At 39.6% G+C, this 24,333-nt stretch overlaps 2 protein-coding genes and 1 long non-coding RNA gene across 4 annotated transcripts in view; 2 read left to right on the top strand and 1 right to left on the bottom strand.

The window, feature by feature from the left end:
* Positions 1-3,457: 3,457 nt before the first annotated feature.
* The window catches only part of KLHL8 (kelch like family member 8), a 73,153-nt gene continuing 52,277 nt past the window's right edge, over positions 3,458-24,333 (top strand). For both annotated transcript variants that reach the window (XM_072810044.1, XM_072810043.1), the window contains exon 1: positions 3,458-3,594. The gene's annotated coding sequence lies outside the window, so the exon portion shown is untranslated. The remainder of the gene's footprint in view (positions 3,595-24,333) is intronic.
* LOC140623598 (uncharacterized) overlaps positions 5,758-24,333 on the bottom strand; it is a 51,586-nt gene continuing 33,010 nt past the window's right edge. The window contains exons 2-3 of the long non-coding RNA XR_012023157.1: positions 12,737-12,955; positions 5,758-6,057 (exon numbers count right to left, since the gene is read on the bottom strand). This is a non-coding gene — a long non-coding RNA (uncharacterized lncRNA). The remainder of the gene's footprint in view (positions 6,058-12,736; positions 12,956-24,333) is intronic.
* On the top strand, positions 7,934-10,400 carry LOC140623597 (large ribosomal subunit protein eL21-like). Its single transcript, XM_072810045.1, has one exon. It carries the CDS (start codon positions 9,898-9,900, stop codon positions 10,378-10,380), a length of 483 nt encoding a protein of 160 aa, XP_072666146.1. The 5' UTR covers positions 7,934-9,897; the 3' UTR covers positions 10,381-10,400.

Below are 24,333 nucleotides of genomic sequence, written 5' to 3'. Positions count from 1 at the left end.
CTGAAATTCTTCTGGAAATTAGAAGACCTTTTATTTCAGGATTAGAGATAAAGATGCCTTCTATTTTAGCTTAAAATGCAAATGTCAATTAAGGTTAAAACACTGTGATTTATTCAAACCAAAAAGTACAACAGACAATGAGTCAACAGCTATCAGACTTATTCCAGTTTTAATTTATGGGACTTTGTGGGATTTAGAGAAGGGGTGGAGTCTCTAAAGAAAGATCATCACTTATTAAGGCCAGTGCTGTTTATTCTCAAATGGAGTTAGAGAGGAATCAATAAAAGCTAAGAAAATATTCTTTGTCAGATTTAGGAAACCTATGTTCTTTTCTTTCAGTTGAAGTTAGGGAGGAAAAAAGTTTTCTTTGATCCTCTAGGATCCCTGGCTGGGTCTGAAAATTAAGCTGACAAAGACAGATCAACAGGAGAAAAGCATACACTTTTTTTTTTTTTTTTTAACTTGCATATGGGGGTCTTTACAATAAAGACCAAAGAAATGACCAGAGCAGGAAGCTTTAGACAAAGAAGGAATAAATTTGTGACAAATTGACAAGACAAAGGGATTTGGGCTGGGAGTACTGATTAGTGAAGTAACTAGGAAGATAAGTTTAACAAGGTTTGTTTATACAGCCTTCTTGGCTTTAAGTTCCATTTCTGGTGATTAAACTATCTTTTTTTTCCCCTTTTGGTACAGGTAGGGCACTTTTACTTACATGGCAGTTTTACAAACTATTTTAGGTAAGAAAGGTGAGAGGGTAAGAAAGATGAGAGAGTGGCCTTCGCCCTTCTGGCATTTTTCTCAAATTCTTTCAGCTTTATTCAATATGCCAACATGCCATATGTGGGGGTAGCATGTCCTGAACCCCATCAAAGGTATATCTTGTTTTGTGAGATACATATATTTTTAGATAATTGAGAAAAATTTTGTGGATATATTATGTTTTAGAGACGGACTCTCTCCCCCTACCCCTAGTTTATGGACATTCGGTTTGAAAATTTCATTTCATTTTCAGATTTTGTGTGTATGTGATTCTCTTCTCCCAAAAAAAGCTCTAGATTGGTATACCTTGTATGCTCCCCACTCCCCTTGTCACTCTATGCATACTTTTTTATTTCTCTGTTAGTATTTTTTTCCTGTCTCCTCCACTAAAGTGCTAGGACTGCTTAGTGTTGTTCACGGTGTATTTCCCATTTCTAATGCTAGGCTCAGTGTCTAGCATTAGTTAGATGCTCAGTAAATAGTCTTGAATAAATAAATGATAAGGGTATTGAAATTTTATGTATATTTCTTTGAGGTAGTGATTACAAGTAGTCTATTGCTTTGTATATGTCAATTAGAAGAGAAAACAGCATTCTGCTCTATAAGCATTTTTATTGTATTTTAATTTTTTTATTTTTTTAAGATATTACTTACTTATTCATGAGAGACACAGAGAGAGGCAGGGACACAGGCAGAGGGAGAAGGAGGCTCCATGAAAGGAGCCTGATGTGGGACTCGATCCAGGGTCTCCAGGATCACGCCCTGGGCAGAAGGCAGGTGCCAAACCGCTGAACCACCCAGGGATCCCCCATTTTAATTTTTTTAAAGTAAGCTCTAGGCTTAACATGGGGCTTGAACTCATGACCCTGAGATCAAAAGTCGCATGCTCTACCAACTGAGCCAACCAGGCACCCCTATAGGCACCCCATTTTTTTTTAGGAGACATAGTACACCTGATTGAAAAGTTCATATTATACAAAAAGTTCTACTAGGACATGGTTTTATTAAATATACATTGTATTGCATCCTGCTTCCAGACAAATTTTATAAGTGTGTGAGTGTGTGTGTGTGTGTGTGTGTGTGTACTTTAAAACTGGCCTTGTGGGATCCCTGGGTGGCGCAGCAGTTTGGCGCCTGCCTTTGGCCCAGGGCGCGATCCTGGAGACCCGGGATCGAATCCCACGTCGGGCTCCCGGTGCATGGAGCCTGCTTCTCCCTCTCTCTGTGTGTGACTATCATGAATAAATACATAAAATCTTAAGAAAAAAAAAAAAAAACTGGCCTTGCTCTATTTTTCTAAGGGCACTGACATTCATTAAATTCGCAAAATACAATGCTCTGAAGAGAGATATTTTTAAATATTAAGGATTATCTCAATTTCTGTCATGTTAAAAAAAAGGTGATGTTTTTAAGAAATGGAATTTCAAATTCAAGTGGTCATTTTGGGTTTTTTTTTTTTTACATAAACGCCGCTATTTTTTAAAAAAGCTCTTTTTCTAGGAAAATCAATACAAACCTATGTATTAACATCCATAAATGTGTTTACATAAACGCCGCTATTTTTTAAAAAGCTGTTTTTCTAGGAAAATCAATACAAACGTACGTATTAACATTCATAAATGTATGTAGGGTCGAATTTATTCTCAAATAGGCTGTAAAAGCTTGACATTGTTCTAACCGAAGACAAATTAGGGGACTATTTATTTATTTATTTATTTATTTATTTATTTTTTAATAAATGGATTTTAGCTATCCTTTTTTTTAAATTTTTATTTATGATAGTCACATAGAGAGAGAGAGAGAGGCAGAGACACAGGCAGAGGGAGAAGCAGGCTCCATGCACCGGGAGCCCGACGTGGGATTCGATCCCGGGTCTCCAGGATCACGCCCTGGGCCAAAGGCAGGCGCCAAACTGCTGCGCCACCCAGGGATCCCCGGGACCATCCTTTTAAATGTTTTTCTCTGCGCTCTCTTAATCTCCCACCTCTACGTTCCCTTGACTTCATTGAAAAATTGGTTTATTTCAACACCAGTTTTACTTGCAATGTTTTTTTTTTTTTGGGGGGGGGGCGGGAGGGCAGTGGCAGTGTCTGCTTAGGTCAATCAACCGCTGCCTTCGGTTTATAAACCGTGGGTATGTGCTCTCTCTCTCTGTGACTATCACAAATTAATAAAAATTAAAAAAGATAAAATAAACCGTGGGTATGTGCTTACGGACTCAGGCTGCAGGGTACTCCCTCCGCGGAGCACAGAGCAACGAGAGCGGACGCCTCGCCGCTGCCCCAGCATCTAGGAAACAGGGATAAAGCCGCCCAACACTCAGGCGCGGGGGAGCTGATGGATAATACTAAGAAACTAAAGTTTGTGTGGCCACCGAGGTGAAGAGACGGGGAAGTTCAGGGATGCGTGTGCGGCGCCCCACCTAGAGCTGCTTGGAGGCGCCCCCTAGCCCTAGCCCTGGTCTGCGCGCCCCAGCCGCCCAGCGCTACGGCTCCGGCCGCCCACGAGCCGCGGGGGCGGGGGCGGGGGCGGGGACGCGCGCGGGGGCGGCGAGGACGCGCGCGGGGGCGGGGACCAGGAGCCACACCTCCCAGGGTGCAGTGCGCAGGCCCGGGCGCGCGCTCCGCTCGCTCCGAGCCCGGAGGACGCCGGCGCCGGCGGGGACTCCACGGGGCCGCGCGGGAAGGCGCGCGTCCGTCGGGCGCTCGCGCGGGGCTAGTGAGGCGCCGCTAGGAGCTGCGGGCGGCCGCGGGCGTGCGGGAGCCCGGAGCGCCGCTGCCGCCGCCGCCGCCGCCGTGGCGAGGCCGGGCGTAACCGCGCCGAGGGGCCGAGGTAACCGCGCTCGTCCGCGTCGCTCCTCGCCTCTGACCCCCCGCCCGAAATCGCGCCCCCGGCTCGGGGCAGCTGCAGCCCCGCGAGCGGTCACGAAACTCGGCGGCCGAGAGCGTCTGGGGCCGCTCGGGTTGGCGGGAGAGCCCCGGCCTCTGGCGCTGTCGGCCGCGTCGGCGGCCTCTGGGCGGTCTCCTCGCGGTCCCTCGCGGAAGACAGGGACGGGCAGGTGCTCCTGGCGGGCTGCAGGGAAGCGGCGCGGCGGGGCGCGGCGGGGCGCGGCGGGGCGGGGCGGGGCGGCCGGGGGGGGGTGGTGTCGCCGGCCCGGGCCCGGGCCTCGGCCGCGGGGGCTCGGCGCCCGTCGGGACTTGCCTCTCGGCGCGCTGGAGCGGCGCGCGCCCAGGTGTCGCTTCCGCGGTGCTCGACCCCCGCGAAGGGCGCCTCCTGCTGTGACACCTGCGACTGCAGCCGGGTTCGGATCGCGTAGCCGACTCCGCTTGCCCCAGAGCCAGCTGTCTGTTCCTTCCCCTCCGTTCTGGGCTTACCTAACCCGCAGGCGATGGTTGTGCAGGGAGGGCGATTCGTCTACACAGTGGGGCGTTTTCTAGCTCGGGGCCAGGTCCTTACCCGGATTGGCACATTCGTAGCGTTTGCGCACCTGGCCGTGAAAAGCGTTGTGTCCCCCCTCCCTTCCCCCCCCCCCCACCTGGTGGTGGTGAATCAGATGTCTTTTCGTAGAAATGGAGCCTTTCTCAGTAGTCCTTTTCATCTCTTTTAATAGCGTGACTCTTTCTGGCCCTTTATTCTATGCTCGTGGTACCGCTTTGGGATGATGCCCTGGGGGAAAGCTTTTCGGAAGACCTAGGTTGGTACAAGCATTTTATTTGTGAGTTGCACTTTTCCCTGTTTTTGCGTTGTTTTTCTTTTGTGAAAGTCGATCGTTGTCTGACTCTCGCCGTTCTTCGTTCGCGCTCTGCAAGGAGACCTTTATCTCCCTTGAATCCTGGCCGTGGCAGAGGGTGGACTTGGGAAAACGGGATCTCGGCTTGGCGGTAGCTCTTTTCATTGGCTGCTGCTTTTCCTCCTCCTTCCTACTGGCGCCCCTTCTAGTTTGTCTGTCTGCACAGTGATCCACTGCAAACTTGCAGTCCCTTGATATAGTATTGCCTTTTAAAATATCGAATAGTACGAACATAAATAGAAAGAGGAATCTTAAGGTAACTATACTCAAGTATGCACTTAGTTTTATATTGACATTTAACTTTTTTTTAAGCTTATTTATGATAGTCACAGAGAGAGGCAGAGACACAGGCAGAGGGAGAAGCAGGCTCCATGCACCGGGAGCCCGACGTGGGATTCGATCCCGGGTCTCCAGGATCGCGCCCTGGGCCAAAGGCAGGCGCCAAACCGCTGCGCCACCCAGGGATCCCTATATTGACATTTAAAACGAATTCTTTTAGCGCTTAATAAGATTACTGTTAATGGTTTCTTGAGTTATAAACATGTGATAGAACAATCCGACGCGCTCTATTCTGGCAGGAAACTTAAGTCACAGGGCAATTTTTAGAAAACAATGATTTCCTCATTTGTTAAGAAAATGAGGTGAATTTTGACACACCCACCCCATTCCTTTTGCAAAATAGAGTTCATATTTAGGGCAGTTTTAAGTTCATAGCAAAATTGGATGAAGGATACAGGTTTCACATATACCCTCTGCCTCCCTGTGCCCCCTGCCTTGCTCCACATAGGCACAGCCTCCCCCACTATCAAAATTCCCACGCGGAAATGGTACGTTTATTACAATTGATGAATCTGTATTAACAGATCATTATCACCTAAAGTTTATAGTTTACTATAGGGTGTTGTATATTCTATGGGTTTAGACAAATGACACTTAAAAAAAAAATCAAGAAACCTTAAGATTATAGAGAAGGAAAGGAGTATTGTTATTTTTAAAAGATTGCAAGGAATATTTTGACCATCCTGAAAATTATTTTCAAATGGTTTTTTGTTTTAAAAAAATTGGATGTTTAAACTTTCAGTTTCTTATATTTAAATTTTCAAGTTGTTATTTTTGTATATTAAGAATTAGAGTTAAATGAGAAGTGCTTTGTAAAATAATAAAATGTCCTTATTTTTAGTCCTAAAACTCATTAGCTTGACCATTTCTTTATTTTTCTGAAAATCATGTTTTATGTTAACCATTGAAACAAGAGGAAATCACACATTTTAAATACACTAATTTTTCTTTACTGATGTCAAGATATATCTCTGATAGAATGTGATCCATCAGGCCTTCCTTTTTAAAAATGTTTTCTCTGAGGGGTTTGTGTGGAAGTATCAGGATATAATAATGTAGTAAGTAAGCTCAGTTCTGGAACTAGACACCTTTGAATTAGAATCCAACTCTCCATTTGTTGGCTGTGTGACCAGGGCACATTATTTTCTGAACCTCCATTTTGTTAGCTGTAAAAGAGAGAAAAATATTGTTATAATAATGTGAAATCATTTTATAAATTCTAATATACTATAATTATTGATATCACTAGTTACATGCTGTATTTTAAAATGCTGCCAGTAGGGGATCCCTGGGTGGCGCAGTGGTTTGGCGCCTGCCTTTGGCCCAGGGCGTGATCCTGGAGACCCGGGATCGAATCCCACGTCAGGCTCCCGGTGCATGGAGCCTGCTTCTCCCTCTGCCTATATCTCTGTCTCTCTCTCTCTCTCTGTGTGACTATCATAAATAAATAAAATGCTGCCAGTATAATTTATTTTCAGGTGAATACTGCTTAAGTAAATACTGTCAAACTTTTATTTTTTTTAAGAGCTAGCTTTACCAGAGAATTCATTGTCTGGTTATGAAGGATTTAGTTGGTTCTTATGAGTCAGAGATAAAATTATGAGAGTCAAAGGTACCTCAGGAAAAATGTGTATTTTATCTCTCTGGTCTTAACCTGATATGTGGGTGTGCCCATAGTCTTACAAGACTCTGTGAACTCTGTATATCTGTACTTTGTGGGGAGAAGACCCATAGCTTTCAACAGCTGTTCAAAAGGGGTTCATGGATGACCCCCCTACCCCCCCCCCCCACAAAGTTCTAAGAACTATTAGTATCAGTTATGTAGGCAGGCTTCTTTACTAAACATTTTGTAAATTTTTATTATTATTTTTGAGTAGGTTCCATGCCCAGTGTGGAGCCCAACTTTAAAGAAACTCAAACTTACAACCCAAGATCAATACCTGAGCTGAGATCAAGAGTCAGATGTTTGACTGAGCCGCCCAGGCACCCCTTGCAGATTGTTTTTAATATTAGTTTTTTTTTTTTTTTTTTGAGAAGGTAATTTCTGAACCACCATGAGTGCCTGTTTTTCTTCCAGAACTGGAAGTTGATATTTATGATATACTATGTTAACATGAATAACAGTGCTGCTGCTTCTATGTGGAGATGACATTACTGATTAATCCATTATTGTTAGGCAGATACTGTTCATTCCTCCCCTTCCCTTTAGTGTTTATGGGCAATAGAATACGTGGCAAGGAATGACACCCTACTATAATCCAGCGTGTTAGAATATTATTTTGAAATGGTAAAAGGTAATTTGATTTCCTTAATCTAAAATTTGAACATTTTTTCTTTTCTCAACAGAACACTTTTCTCAACAGAACACTAAAGAGAATTAAGTATCTTGTCTTCCAAAGTAGATAATGGTATTTACATAGTGTATTTGTTGTCATACAGTATTTCTTTCTGAATAGCATAGAGTGTAATGTTTTATTAATTCTTAATTAATGATTATTTTGGCTTTCAGTGTTTCTGGTTTGGAAAGAAAATTGACAATCTGCTTATGTAGGTCAGATTATTATGTAGGTTAGATTATAATTTGTAATTTTATTTTTTTAATTTTTATTTATTTATTTTTAAAGATTATTTATTTATTTATGATAGACATAGAGAGAAAGAGGCAGAGACACAGGCAGAGGAAGAAGCAGGCTCCATGCCGGGAGCCCGACGCGGGACTCGATCCCAGGACTCCAGGATCACGCCCTGGGCCAAAGGCAGGCGCCAAACCATCGAGCCACCCAGGGATCCCCAATTTGTAATCTTATTTTATTCCTTTTAAAGATTCTATTTATTCATTTGTGAGAGAGAGAAAGAGACCAAGAACGTAACATGCAGGGGGAGAGGCAGAGGGAGAGGGAGAAGCAGACTCCTCACTGAGCTGGGAGCCACCAGACGTGGGGCTGGATCCCAGGACCCTAACATCATGACCTGAGCTGAAGGCAGATACTTAAGCATCTGAGCCACCCAGGTGCCCCTAATTTATAATTTTCTAACATTGAAGATTAATCTTATTTGCATTTGGGGAATTTTAGAGTTAGGTTAGAGTTCTAAATTTGGGTTCATTCATGTAATAAAGTTTAGAAGTAAGCTATATCAGACTGTCCTGTGTTTCTTGTTAGTATTGGGTTGCTGGGCTCTGAGGCTTTAACATTTTTTTTTAATTTTTATTTATTTATGATAGTCATCACACACAGAGAGAGAGAGGCAGAGACACAGGCAGAAGGAGAAGCAGGCTCCATGCACCGGGAGCCCGATGTGGGATTCGATCCCGGGTCTCCAGAATCGCGCCCTAGGCCAAAGGCAGGCGCCAAACCACTGCGCCACCCAGGGATCCCGGCTCTGAGGCTTTACAGTATAAAGCCAACTTCTCTTCTGTATCAGTTACCAGTAGCATTCACAAGGCCTGGAGTATGAGGAGAACTAAGTGATGCAGCACAAACTTAGAAACAAACCTATGCACCAGAGTAATGTTTTTTGGTCTTTTTCCTTGAGGTCTTTTTTTTTCCCCTTTGATATTGGTCAGTATTTTCTTTTTTTTTTTTTTTAATTTTTATTTATTTATGATAGTCACACACAGAGAGAGAGAGAGAGGCAGAGACATAGGCATAGGGAGAAGCAGGCTCCATGCACCCGGACCCCGATGTGGGATTCGATCCCGGGTCTCCAGGATCGCGCCCTGGGCCAAAGGCAGGCACTAAACCGCTGCGCCACCCAGGGATCCCTGGTCAGTATTTTCATTTGAATTGGAAAGTTTTTCTGAGCCCACGTTCTAAGTCAATACTTGGGAATTTATGGAATAAAGTAACAGAACTCCGTTAGGCTCTCTAGGTTTGCTTTTTATAAGATTAGTCTGAGAGGGCCTATGTAAATCTCAAAGATCAGTTAGAGGTGAATGCCAGCATTTGCATAGTACTTTATGTGTACAGGATAAGTCACTATGCTGCATCTTTAGTTATTTTAATGCCAAGGATTGCTTATTACTTTAAAAATGAAAGTTTGAGTTAAATTAATTAGCTATAATTTAAAAAGAGGAATCATTTCAAGAAAAATTTTGCTTATGAGGAAACTATCATTGTAAGAAGATCTGTGATTTTACATGTTTTCTCCTACCCTTGAACTTAAAAAAAAAAAAATCAGACATTTCCTGTATGGGGATTTTATAATACCCCTATTTTAGTTCTTAAAAGTCATTTGTATGTGCCATACAGAGATACAGTTAAGGTCCTCTTTGGCCTTGTGGTAAGGATTTTGGCCTTGTAGTCAGGCAGTCCTGTGTTGAGTCCTGGGCATTGCCACTTAATTGCTGTGTGACCTTGGGTAGGTTTCCTAGTTTCTCTGACCCTCATTATCCACAACTGTAAATATAGGAGTAATACCTCTTTAGGTTGTTCATTGAAATGAACAAATGTTAAATATCTAAGTAAAATAATAGCAGGTACTTACATAGTTTATATGCCAGACAATTTATTAACTGGCTTAATAATTGTAACAATCCTATAAAGTTGATACTGTTATTTTCCACATTTTTTCAGATGAAGAAATGGAGGCTAATGAAAGGTTGGTTATAGAACTTTACCAGAGTCATACAGCTAGTAAGTAAATAGTAAGCACTCAAAGCTGACTGCTATCATTTAAAAACAAAAATCAAAGCCATAGGAACTTAGGAGTAGTATAGCCAGCCCTTGTCTTTTGCTTTAGTGAAAAATGCATTTGAATATAGATCATTATAAAGCATATTTTATTTGTTTGCTGGAAAGAAATGTTGATTGGAGTATTGTGTTCCTGACCAAAGCTTCAGGATTGTGTAATTTATAAAAGTAATAATGTTCAGTTATTGAATGCTTATTATATACCAGATATAGGGTTAAATACTTTATATATTATTACTTTGCTTAAAGTAAAAAAAAAAAAGTTTTATTAATTTAAGTACTCCCTTTGCGGCCATCTTCCAGTAATTCGCCAAAATGACCAACACAAAGGGAAAGAGGAGAGGTACCCGCTATATGTTCTCTAGGCCTTTTAGAAAACATGGAGTTGTTCCTTTGGCCACATACATGCGAATCTATAAGAAAGGTGATATTGTGGACATCAAGGGAATGGGCACTGTTCAAAAAGGAATGCCCCACAAATGTTACCATGGCAAAACTGGAAGGGTCTACAATGTTACTCAGCATGCTGCTGGCCTTGTTGTAAACAAACAAGTTAAGGGCAAGATTCTTGCCAAGAGAATTAATGTCCGCATTGAGCATATTAAACACTCAAAGAGCCGAGATAGCTTCCTGAAACGTGTGAAGGAAAATGATCAGAAAAAGAAGGAAGCCAAAGAGAAAGGTACTTGGGTCCAACTGAAGCGCCAGCCTGCCCCACCCAGAGAAGCACACTTTGTGAGAACCAATGGAAAGGAGCCTGAACTGCTGGAACCCATTCCCTATGAATTCATGGCATGATAACTGTAAAGAAAATAAAAGACCTCAGGATTGTAAAAAAAAAAAGTACTCCCTTTGCCCAACAGGACTCAAAAACTCAAAAATCCCAAGATCAGGAGTTACATGCTCTTCTGACTGAGCCAGACACCCCTATTATCACTTCATTTAAACTTCACAACAACCTTATAAGAAAGCTGAAGCTCAGAGTGATTTTAAGTGAGTGACTTGTCCAAGGCTAATAGCTAATAGAGAATCCGAAAACTGTCTGATCCGAAAATCTGCTATTAATCACTAGTTTATGTGCCTTGTGTTAGGATACGGCTAACAGATTTCTCTAAAAATCAAGGCAACCAGGGTGCCTGGGTGGCTTAGTCAGTTAAGCATCAGACTCTTTGATTTTGGCTAAGAGGCTAAGATTATGATCTCAAGGTTGTGGGATGGAGCTCTGCTTGGGGCTCTGTGCTCAGCATGGAGTCTCCTTGAGATTCTCTCCCTTTCTCTCTGCCCCTCCCCACTATATGCATGTATACTTTCTCCCAAATAAATAAGTAAATCCTCAAAAAATACATAAAAATAAAGGGAACAGTGTAGGGAATTTTATTTTTTATTTTATTTTTTTAAGATTTATTTATTTATTCATGAGAGACATAGAGAGAGGCAGAGACCTAAGCAGAGCGAGAAACAGGCTCTTCACAGGAGCCCGATGTGGGACTCAATCCCGGATTTCAGGATCACGACCTGAGCCAAAGGCAGCTGCCCAACAGCTGAGCCACCCAGATGTCCCGGGAATTTTAAATAGGGAAAAAAAATTCCTCTCATCGTTTAGAACTAAACAGTGGTTACTTAAAGCTAGGTTTTTATAGGCCAAACTCAGCTTGCTCTCACTTTTCTAAATAAAATTTTGTCAGAACACAGCCACAGTCATTTCTCTATGTATTGTTTCTGGCTACTTTCATACTACTATGGCATAGTTGAGTATCATGAAAGAGACTGTATGGCTCACAGAGCCTAAAATGTTTATTATTTGGCCCATCACAGAAAAAGATTACTGATCCATGACCCATCCAATCCTATTCTTTTATAAATGAACAGACTTGGAGAGATTAGGTAACTTCCCAAAAATGTATCTAGCTAAAATCCAATTATCCTGATACCAAAGTCAATGTTATTTTTGCTAAACCATGCTACCTCTTGTTATTGTTATTTTTAATTTTAAGTTCGACTTATTTATTTTAGAGAAAGCACAGAAGTGGGAGGGGCAGAGGGAGAGGGAGCAAGAATCTGAAGCAGATTCTGCTGAGTGTGGAGCCTGACATGGGGCTCGATATCACAACCCTGAGATCATGACTTAAGCTGAAACAAGAGTTGAACCCTTAACCAACTATGCCACCAAGGCACCCTTATTTTTACTTTTTAAAAGTTTTAATTTATTTATTCATTTAAATAATTACTGCAATGAACAGGGGACTCAAACTCACAACCTCAAGATCAAGTCACATGCTCTTCCAACTGAGCCAGCCAGGTGCCCCATGCTACCTCTTTTTAAGTTCTATAAAATCAATAGCTCTATCTTATGGTCATTATGTAAGGGACTTTAAAGCATTATAAAATGTTTATGACCTATAAGAATATTTAGCCTAGTTATAAAGTAGTGTAGTATAGGTACTATACCTACCACATATACATCTTTAGAAAGTAGAGATCATACAGCTTGCATCCAGTTTTCTTTTTTCCTTACTTTTCCATTATTAATGGAATTTTTTTTACACTATTCATGGAATTTTTTAAGCAATGAAGTGATATCAGATTTGAATTTGGGAATGAAAACTGGCAGCAATCGGAAGGATGCACTCATGAAAGTAGAGGCTGTTGGGAGTTATAATCATAGCTGTGAGTTGTGGCCTGGGACTAACGTGGTATTGCTGGAGAAGCAGGACCAACAATATGAGAGGAATTGAGGAAGTAAAACGTACAGAACTTTGTTATAGTGGGTGAAGTCGAGTGGGAATTTTGAGTACATGGGAGCTTTCACATTCAGTGGGAAGCTTTGATCATCCAGGCTAGTTTGGGCTCTCCTATAACATCCAGTATATCTCTATACTACTGCCTTTACCACATTATTATTATCATCTGTTTTTGTACTATTGGGATAATTCAGGCTCATTAATGGTAGGAATTATGTCATGTCTTATCCATGTAATTTCAGGGGAGATTTATCTTAGATAAACCTTTTAAAGATTAGATTATTTTGTGCATGCATTTTTTAAAAAAATGAAAATAGAAGAGATAGGTTAAGGTGTTCATAAATTTCTTCATATTTAGAGTCTGATTCTTTTAAAGCAGCTTTATCTCTAGAGCCATTTGTTTTTCCATATACCATAATCTCCTGCTGCATCTGGGGGATAGATGATGCAGCATTTAGATGTGCTCTGTCATCATTATTCCAATTTTGTCACCATTCTTCCAATTCTGATGCAGGTGTTTATTTGCTTGGTGTGTGATACACATTCTTTTTGCTTGGATCTTCATAGCAAAATACAACATTCTCTGGTTGCAGATAGCTGCCTTTCTGAGTCTTACGAAGTAATGCTTCTCTCTGTGGTGAAAGACCAGTTTGTGAACCAATATTTTTATAACAGACAACAAAAATTAATTACTAGAAAAATGAAAAAATGGTTGTACAAAATATAAACTTTAATTTTTCATTAGATTCAAAGAGCATAAAATTATTCTGTCAAATACAAATTTCCTGTAAGAGTTTCTAAACACCCCATTTTTGTACTTACCTCATTGCAGACCTGAAACAAAAATTGTGGACCAGACTCACTTTGAATAGCTCTATAAACCACTTGGTTGTTGCTTTTCATATTCATCTTTGAATTGCCATAACCTATAACATGTAATGACTGATTAAATATATCTTGTAAGACAAGTGCTTTTCCCCCTTAACACTGACAATATTTCTATTTTTATTGCAATTTCTTGAAATGTGATTATAAAACCATATGACTTACATACACACACACACACACACACACACATATATATATATATGTGTTGGTTTATGTGCTTCCCTTGTGAAAATAAAACGAAGTTTCCATACTCCTGGTAGAAGACTGAATCTTGTATAGACATGGTGACTGTTAGTCACTCAAACCAGTTTCAAACCTGCTTAACTGAATAAATTACAGTTCCTTTGGGGTGCCTGGGTGGCTTGATTTGTTGAGCATCTGCCTTTGGCTTGAGTCATGGTCCTGGAGTCCTGGGATCCAGCCCAAAATCAGGCTCACTGCTGAGTGAGGAGCTTGCTTCTCCCTCTCCCCTTACTGTTCCCCCTGCTTGTACATGTACACACACTATTCTCTCTGTCAAATAAAATATTTTTTAAAAGAGGAAAAAAGTTACAGTTCTTTAGAATTGTTTTTAAGTCAGTGTAATTAACCAACAGCAACCTGCCTTAGTGAACAAGATTTTGCAAGCCAGCCATGCTTCAGAGCCTCTGAAAATTCACCAATTCCTGGACTCCACATTTCCTCCTAAACCCTATGTATGACTAGCAATCTTGCCTGGCCAGCATAGCTCTCGTAAGGAAGTAATTATTATTTAGTTTTGTGTTTTTTGTTTCATTTCAGATGTTGAATGGGGAATACCTTTCACACTTAGAAAAAAATATTGGTAAATTTATTTTTTAGTAGGCTTTATATTTTGAGTCAAAATATTTTTTTATATTTTGAGTCATTTTTTTATCTTTAAGTGCAACCCTGTGACTTCTATGACATTCTTAAACAAAACTATTAAGTAATAGAGTCCCTACCTAAGAGAGGGTTCATACATTTTATTCACATACTTAGGTAAAATTCAAGTCTTTTTAAACATTTTTTAATTTTTAGGAGTACCTCAGTGGTGCAGTTGGTTAAGTATCTGATTCTTGGTTTTGGCTTAGGTTGTGATCTCAGGGTTGTGGGATTGAGCCTCAAATGGCGTTCCATGCTCAGCTTGGAGTCTGCTTAAGATTCTTTATTCTTCTTCTTTTTTTTAAAGATTTTATTTATTTATTCATTAGAGACATAGAGAGAGAGAGAGAGAGGCAGTGACACAGGCAGAGGGAGAAGCAGGCTCCGTGCAGGGATCCCGACGTGGGACTAGATCCTGGGTCTCCAGGATCCCGCCCTAGGCTGAAGGCAGTGCTAAACCGTTGAGCCCCCAGGGCTGCCCAGATTCTTTCTTCCTCTGTCCCTCTACTCTTCTGAAGATGAATAAATCTTTTAAAATGAAATATTTATATATTTTTTTACAACTTTATACTAGACTTCCCAATTATTATGACTATAAATTATGTGAACTAGTTCAACAAATGAATATAGTAGTGAAATATTAATAGAAAGCCTTCTTATAAAACAGACTCCAAAATTGAAACATCTTACAAAGTATTCAGTGCAGTGAAAATGTTTTTTATAGGCTCTGGAAATGACACTAGTATTTAACAAGCAGACTTTAATAACAGTTGTATCTGATACATGGTAATGCTAAGAAAAACTTTTTTTTTTTAAATCACAGAAGTAAATTGCTAGAAGTCATGTATTCCTTGACTAAATAGGAACTATTGTAACTGTAATCCAGTTGGTTAAAGCAGCAACTTCTTCTTTAATAATTATGGACTGCTTGATTTAAAATTTAAAATCTCTGTTCTTTGCTTTTATAAATAAAAGTGAAATAATGAGTATAGCCTATCAGATACTGTATAAAGTGTAATATTTTGTATCTTCTTAAAATCTTCACCTAACTGAATCATAAGGAGTACAAACTACAGTTATCTTATTTTATTTTAAACTACAGTTATTTTAAGGAATGAATGAATCTAGACTTTCTGGAACAGGAGCTTGGGAAGATGATGGAGTAGGAGGATTCTGAGCACTCCTCCCATGGACACATCAGAGTGTAACTACATAAAGTTCAACTCACTTTGAAAATAACCTGAAGACTACCAGAAGAGCTGTTCAACAGCTAAAGACATAAAGAAAAGGTCACATTGAGAAGGGTAGGAGGAGCAGAGATGTGGCTGGGAACCAAACCTCCACTCAGTGGGAGGGATATCACAAGCCTGGAGATCCTCCCTGAGGAGTGAAAGGATCAAGCCCCATGTTGGGTACCCCATACCCTGTAGATCTGTACTGAGAAAATGAGCCTCCTTACCATCTGGCTTTGAAAATCATCAGGGCTTAATTCTAGGAGAGCTGGAGGGCTATAGAAAATTGAGACTCTTCTTTTAAAGGGCTAGTACTCTATATTACTCTCTCTGAGAACAAACACAGAGGCAGTAGTTTGAAAAGTGCCTAGTTTATATGTGAAGGAGATTTTTTGACTAATTTTAGAGAATGTGTTGGAGAGGTTGAGATCCGTTGGAATTTTCTCTGGGAATGGAAGTGTAGACAGGCATCATTTTTCTTGTCCTCCTTCAGCCTAACTGGCCCAAAGCTGGGGGGGGGGGGGCGGGGAGCCAGTTCTGATACTGCCTATCATTCTCTTGCAGATCTACCCAACCCAATCTTCAGGTGTACCTCCAAAGCAGCTGCCACTCTGCCATATCAAGCAGGCATCCTTGGTGTCTCCCCCTCCCCCCAAAGCAACTGCTGCCCTCTCATATGCAACAGGCATGTCCTCCCAAGTGACTCCTGCCCCAGGTTGGAGAGGCTGAGATCTGTCGGAATTTTCTCTGGGAATGGAAGTATAGACAGGCCTACCTGTCCTGCCTACCAGTACTCCCACAACAGTTGAAGCTAGGCCTCTCAGCCAGCTGTACCAGGGTTTAACCTGACCAACCAGCATGTCCATAGTATCGGCCATTCAACTAGCTGGGCTAGGGGCCAGCTCTGCTCATCAGTATGCCCATGGTGTTGAGGTTAGTCAATACAGTCATCCTGGGTGGGGGCCAGCCCCCACCCACTGGTGTACTTGCAGCAGTCATGGCCCAGTTACATCAGGAGGGCACATGTATCCCATAAAGGTGATGCCCCTGGAGCACCTGGTTCTGGTGACCAGGGGTGGTATTGTGCTACTGGGCCACATAGGAAGCCCTCCACATAAGGCCTCTACTTTCAAGACAAGGAGACATATCTGATCCACTTGACATAGAAGCAGAGTCAGTCAACATGAGGGGAGAGGGGAATATGTTCCAAATAAAAGAACAAGACAAATCTCAGAAAAAGAAATAAATGAAACATATAAGCAATCTCCCCGATACAGAGTTCAAAGTAACGGTCATAAACAGGCTTGCCAGATTTGAGAGAAGAGTGGATGAATTGAGTGAGGATTTCAACAAAGAGAAAATACAAGAAAGAACCAATCAGAGCTGAAGGATATAATAACTGAAATAATGACACTACAGGGAGTCAACAAAGATTAGAAGATGTAGAATGGATCAGTGATCTGGAAGGTGTGGGAGTGGAAATCATCCAAGTTGAACAGCAAAAAAGAAAAAAGCATTAAAAAAAATGAGGATAGGTTAAGGAACCTCTGGGACAATATCATGCATACTGACATTTGCATTATAGGGGCTCCAGAAAGAGAGAGAAAATGGCAGAGGACTTATTTATAGAGATGATTGATGAAAACTATCCTAACCTGAGGAAAGAAACAAGCATGCAGGTCCAGGAAGTAGAGAGAGCCTTAAACTAGATGAACCCAAAGAGATCCACACCAAGACATATACTAATTAGAATGTCAAAAATTAAAAATAAAGAGAATCTTAAAAGCAGCAAGGGAAAAGCAACTAGTTACATACAATGGAAAACCAAAGGCCATCAGTTGCTTTTACATCAGAAACTCTTTTTTTTTTTTTTTTTTTTCCAGCAGAAACTCTTCAGGCCATAAGGGAGTGGTATGATATATTCAGGGGGCTGAAAGGAAAAAAATCTATAACCAATCCACCCAACAAGATCATTCAGAATTGAAGGAGAGTTAAAGAGTTTCCCAGACAAACAAAAGTTGGAATTCATTACCACTAAATCGACCTTACAGGAACTTTTAAAGGGACTTCTTTAAGTGGAAAAGAAAGGCCAAAACTAAAAGTAAGGAAGTCATGAAAGGAAAAAATTCCACTGGTAAAGGCAAACATATAGTAAAGGTAGTATCACTTATAATGCTAGTATGAAGGTTTAAAAGACGGAAGTATTAAGATTATTTAATACTTAATTATTTACAGTAATTAAGAGATATACAAAGTTAAGAGATATAAAATATGACAATATAAGCATAAAACATGGAAGGGGAGAATAAAAATGTAGTGCTTTTAGAATGAGTTCAAACTTGTGATTATCGACTTAAAATAGACTGCTATATGCACAGGATGTTAAATATGAACTTCATTATAACCATAAATCAAAATCCTGTAACAGATACATTAAAGATAAAGGAATCCTGGATGCCTGTGTGGCTCAGCAGTTAAACATCTGCCTTCAGCCCAGGGCATGATCCTGGAGACCTGGGATCGAGTCCTGCCTCGGGCTCCCTGCATGGAGCCTGCTTCTCCCTCTGCCTGTATCTCTGCCTCTCTCTCTCCCTGTGTCTCTCATGAATAAAGAAATATAAAATCTTAAAAAAAAAATAAAGATAAAGGAATTCAGTCATACAACTAAAGAAAATCATCAAATCAGAAGGCAAGAGAGCCAGAGAAGAATGGAACAGCGAAGAATTATAAAAACAACCAGAAAACGACAAAACAGCAATAAGTATGTACCTGTCAGTAGTTACTTTTTTTTTTTTTAAGATTTATTAGAGCATGCATACATGACTGTGGGAAGGGGCAGAGAGGGAGGGAGAGGGACAGGCAGACTGCTGAGCACAGAGCCTGACACAGGGCTCAATCTCATAACCCTGAGATCATGACCTGAACTGAAACCACGAGTTGGCTGCTCAACCTTTTGAGCCACCAGGTACCCCTATTAGTAGTTACTTTAAATGTGAATGAACTAAATGCTCATAAAAAGACATAAGGTGACTGAATAATGAATCAGGATCAGTCATTATGCTACAAGACACTCACTTCACATACAGACTGGAAGTGAAGGGATGCAAAAAGAAACTCCATGCAGGAGTGCTGCTCTCTCTCAAATCTTTTTTTTTTTTTTTGAAGAATTATTTTAGAGAGAGAGTACATAAGCAGGGGGAGAGGGAAAGGAGAGAAGCAGGCTCCCCCCTGAATGTGGAGCCAGACGTGGGGCTCAGTCTCACAATAGAATCATGACCAGGGCTGAAACCCAAGACTCAAGTGCCTAACTAGCTGAGCCACCCAGTCACCCCTCAAATAAATTAGATCTTAAAATATAAATATTTCATGTAAATGGGAGTGAAAGAAAAACTGGAGTAGCAATTCTTGTATCAGACAAAATAGACTTTAAAACAAAGACTGTGTAATGAGACACAGAAGGGTATTACATAATGATAAAGAGCACGATCCAACAAGAAGGTATAACAGTTATGAATATCTATGCACCCAACATAGGAGCACCTAGTTGTATAAAGCAAATATTGACAGTATACAATAATAGTAAGGAATTTAAAACCCCATTCATATCAGTGGGCGGATCATATGGGTTTGAACAACACATTAGACCGGATGGTCTTAGCAAATATATACACAACATTCTATCCAAAAAGGGCAGAGTGCACATGGAACATTTTCCAGGATAGATCGTGTTAGGCTACAAAACAAGTCTCGGTACACTTTTTAAAAGATTATTTATTTATTCATGAGAGACACAGAGAGAGAGGAAGAGACATAGGCAGAGGGAGAAGCAGGCTCCTCGTGGGATGCCTGGGTGGCTCAGCGGTTGAGCATCTGCTTTTGGCTCAGTGTGATCCCAGAGTCCCGGCATCGAGTCCCAAATTGGGCTTCCTGCATGGAGCCTGCTTCCCCCTCTGCCTGTGTCTCTGTCTCTCTCTGTGTCTTTCATGAATAAATAAATAAAATCTTAAAAAAATAAAAAGCAGGCTCCTCACAGGGAGCCTGATGCAGGACTGGATTTCAGGACCCCAGATCATGTGACCTGAGCCAAAGGCAGACGCTCAACCACTGAGCCACCCAAGTGTAGTCTCAATACACTTAAGGTTGAAATCATATCAAGCATCTTTTCTCACCATAACAGTATGAACCTAAAAATTAATTACAAGGGAAGAAAAAACTTGAAAAAGCTGAACAATGTGCTACTAAACAACCAATGGGTCAGTGAAGAAATCAAAGAGGAAATAAATACATGGAGATAAAATGGAAACACAAGGCAGATTCTTTGGTATGTGGAAGGTCTGTCTCAAGAACAAAAAAATCTCAAATAATTTAACCTTATACCTAAAGGAGTTAGAAAAAGAACAAAGCCCAAAATTAGTAGAAGGAAAAAAATAACGAAGATCAGAGCAGAAATAAATGAAATAGAGACTTTAAGAAGTCGTAAAATGGTTAATGAAACTAAGAACTGGTTCTTTGAAAACGTAAAATTGACAAACCTTTAGCTAGACTCATCAAGAAGAAAAAAGGAAGACTCAAGTATATAAAATCAGAAATGGAAAAGAAGTTATAACCAACACCACAGAAATACAAATACTTATAATAGACTACTATGGAAACAAATTGGACAACTTAGAAGAAATGGATACATTTCTAGAAACACAATCTTCCAAGACTGAATTAGAAGAAGTAGAAAATCTGGACCTACTGGTTACTGGTAACAAAATTGAATTGATTATCAAACTCCAAACAAATAAAAGTTTCAGACCAGGTCATTTCCCAGGTGAAGTCTGTCAAACATTTGAAGAAGAATTAGTACCTGTTCTTACAACATTTTTCCAAAAAATGGAAGAGGAAGGAGTACTTCTGAATTTATTTTACCAAGCCAGCATTACTCTGATACCCAAACCAGACAGAGACACCACACAAAAAAAGAGAAAATTATAGGCCGTTGTCTTTGATAAACATACATGCAAAAGTCCTCAACAGAATATTACCAAGCCAAGCTCAGTAATACATTAAAGGGATCATTCACCATAGTTAAGTGAGATTTATTCCAGGGATACAAAAATGGTTAATATTCACAGCTCAATCAATGTGATATATCACATTAACAAGATGAAAGATTAAAATCACATCATATCAGTAGATGCATAAAAAGCATTTAACAAAATGCAATATTTGTTCTTGATAAAAACTCAGCAAGGTGGGCTTAGAGGGAACATACCTCAACATAATAAAGGCCATATATGAAACATAAGCAGAAGACCTGGATAGACATTTTTTCCAAAGAAGACAGATGGCCCACAGGCACATAAAAAGATGCTCAATACAATTAACCATAAGAGAAATGCAAATTAAAATGGGAATGTAATATCACCTCATACCTGTCAGGATGGCTGTTATCAAAAAGACAAAAAAATGGGCCTTGTAGGTGGCGCAGTTGGTTAAACATCCAACTCTTAGTTTTGGCTCAGATCATGATCTCAGGATTGTGAGATTGAGCCCCATGTTGGGCTCTGCACTCAGCGCAGAGTCTGCTTGGGACTCTCTCTCCTCCCTCTGCCCCTCCCCTTTCATATATATGTGCACACTCTTTCTCTCTCTAAAACAAATCTTTTAAAAAAGATAAATAACAAGTCTTGGCAAGGGTATAAAGGAGAATTCTTATGCACTGTTGGTGTAGCCATTATGGAAAACAGTATGGAGGTTCCTCAAAAAATTAAAAATGGAAATACCTATGCACTCCCATGTTTATTGCAGCATTATTTACAATAGCCAAGACATGGAAGCAGCCCTAGTGGCCATCAATAGTGAGTGGATAAAGATGTGGTATAAATAAAGTGGAATATTATTCAGTCATAAAAAAACCAAAATCTTGCCATTTGTGACAAACATGGATGGACCTAGAGGATATTATGGTAAGTAAAATAATCAGACAAGACAAATACCATATAATTTCATTTATATTTGGAATCTAAAAAACAAATGAACAAACAAAAAAATTAAAGAAACTCTTAAATACAGAGACCAAGATAGTGGTTGTCAGAGGTGGGGTGGGTGGGACGATTGGTGAAATAGGTGAAGGGAATCAAGAGTTAAAAAATTTTTTTAAAGATTTTATGTATTCATGAGAGACACAGAGAGAGGGGCAGATACATAGGCAGAGGGAGAAGCAAGGTCCGTGCTGGGAGCCTGATGTAGAACTGGATCCCAGGACCTGGAGATCACGACCTGAGCCAAAGGCAGATGCTCAACCAGTGAGCCACCCAGGTGCCCCAAGATTTAAAATTTCCAGTTTTAAAATAAATCATAGGAATGAAAATACAGCATAGGGAATATAGTCAATAATATTGTAATAATTTTGTATGATGATATATGGTAACTACACTTAGTGGTAAGCATTGCATAATGTGTAGAACTTTGAATCACTATGTTGTACCTGAAACTAATATATATGTCAACTATGCTTCAATTAAAACAAATAATAGAAGAATTAATCTAATAATACTATTGCTGCCTGTAGTAGGTACTGCAGAAGTGCCATTTGGAGTTCCTCTTTCTACTAAGTACTGTTCTGATTAATGTGCAGTATAAAAGTCACTCTTTGCCTACAAAGATTTTAGCTAGGAGAATAATACAGTCTGAGCTAATACAGTGTTCTGCATAATAGTATTATATGTTGATAGTACATACTAATATGTGATATAGAGTGTAAATACAAGGAAATCAGAAAAAGGAGAACAGAGTGACTTAACATAGTATCTTTATGCGTTAGCCGTTAAGTTTTGTTTTCTGAAATTTATTGTAAGTTGTGTTAAAACATAAAAACACTTTAGTTTTATTATATATTCTCTGCACTGAACCAGTAAAACTATCTGCTTCTGCATGAAATACTTTGTTCTTCAGAATTTATTTTGTTGATTGATAATGACTTTACTAGCACTTAGAGGACAACAACAACAGGAAAAAATGGTCTCAATTCCTGTCTGCTTCAGTGTCATAACACACTATGGTATGATAGAAACATTACCATGGATCATGTCTTTTTTTTTTTCTTTTTTAATCTCTTATTCTATTGGGGAAGCGAGGGTATCTTATTTTTTTCTTCCTACAGGTCAAAATCTTAGATACATTTTTTAAACATTTTGAGTTAGAGTTTAGGTTGAGTTTTACTTTCACTTAATACAGTCTTTGTGAGTTACAAAGTCTGTGAAGCTCCTTAGAAGAGTGAAATGTCAGGATAAATATTCTTTTCCTGCTCTTGTCTTCCTATTTTACTTTATATATTTTTAAAAGTTTAGGACAGACATTGCATTCTTTGAATAGACTGTTTTAAAAGAATTTAATATAGAAAATTTTTGAGATGCTATATCATGCCCAAATCTGATATCAATAAAAAATAATTATATAAAATGGATATTAATGCCCCTTTTCATGGAACAATCTTCTAAGGAAATAGTTTTGTGACAACAATGATAAATTAAGCTGTTCGTAAACAGGAGCTAGAGAGGCTTAATATGTGTATGATAGTTCTGAATTCTGTGTCAGTAAACCTAGTAAGGTTTAGAAATAACATATTAGTAATGCTTGCTAGTTAATCCTAACACTCATACTTATAGGGCACAAAATATGGTATGATGAAGGTTCTGGATGAAAGAAGACTTACTAGTCTAACCAATAATGAAGAGCTGACCAAGTTCCTTTATATTGGGGGAAAATCATACAGCCCACAAAAATCATGTTGACTCAGTCACTTATGACCTAAGCTTATGTGGGCAAGATACATAGATATTGAGATATTTTTCTCTAAGTTATTTAACATTGTGTTAAGTAGACAAGTCTAAAACACAAAAGAAATAAAGTCACTCCAAAGAAGTACATTTTACCATGTGAGTTCACAGAAGGGTGAACACACCCCATTGGAAGAATTTAGAGAAGGCTTCATGCCATTCAGAAACATTATTTCAGTTGGGCCTAGATGTCATTCCCTCACAAGAAATAGGTTTAGTACTTGCACATATATTTGAGAAAAATGGAATAGTGAAGTCTGATTTAATATAAAAAGAATGGACTTTTAGAGCTGAATTGAAATTCTAGCTCCCATGTTCCACCTGTGTCACTTTGGGCAAGTCAGGGATGTTCAGGCCATTATAATGTACTCGTGATGTTTAAATGAGGAAGTATATGCAAGATTTTTATCAAAATATTTGACACATAGTGGTTTAGTAAGTAACCTTTCCCTCCTTTCCCCTACTTTATGTCAAAAATTGATGGAGGATATGCTGGAAAATTGAATTTAAATAAAAATTTTTTAAAAAAATAATGGAAGAAAAGACTAGAAGGTAATTTGGAATCAGAGCAACGAATGCCAGGTTAAGCAGTTTGAACTACATCATCAAATAGTTTGGAATTGACACTGAGAGCTAGATAAGTCTGGCAGCATTGCCCATAATATATTTTTAGGGATGATACGGGCATGGTAATTGGTCAATGGGGGCTATTATAATCCAAGCAAGATTTGTACATCTCAGAGTACAGTAGTCCCCCCACCGCTCCCTTACCTATGGCTTCATATTCTGCAGTTTCGGTTTTGTGAGATCAACTGCTGTTCAGAAGCAGATGATTCTCCTGACGTATCATCAAAAGGTCAATAGTAGCCTGATAGTGTATCGTAATGCCTGCCATTCATCTCACTTCATCTTATGTAGGCATTTTGTCATCTCACATCACAAGAAGTGTAGGTATAGTACACTAAGGTATTTTGAGAGAGAGCACATTCGCATAATTTTTATTACCATATGTTATATTTGTTTTATTATTGTTAATTTCTTACTGTTAATTTCTTATTGTTAATATATTAAACTTTATCATAAGTATGTATATATATATATAGGAAAAAACATGGTATATACTCTCTGCAGAGAGTTTGGTTTGGTACTCTCTGCAGTTTCAGGATCCACTTGGGAGTGTTG

The sequence above is a fragment of the Canis lupus genome, chromosome 33, assembly GCF_048164855.1.
Source record: "Canis lupus baileyi chromosome 33, mCanLup2.hap1, whole genome shotgun sequence".
In the NCBI taxonomy this organism is placed as follows: Eukaryota; Metazoa; Chordata; class Mammalia; order Carnivora; family Canidae; genus Canis; species Canis lupus.
Note: the sequence above shows the minus strand (reverse complement) of the source record. Positions and strands in the feature narration are given on the sequence as shown.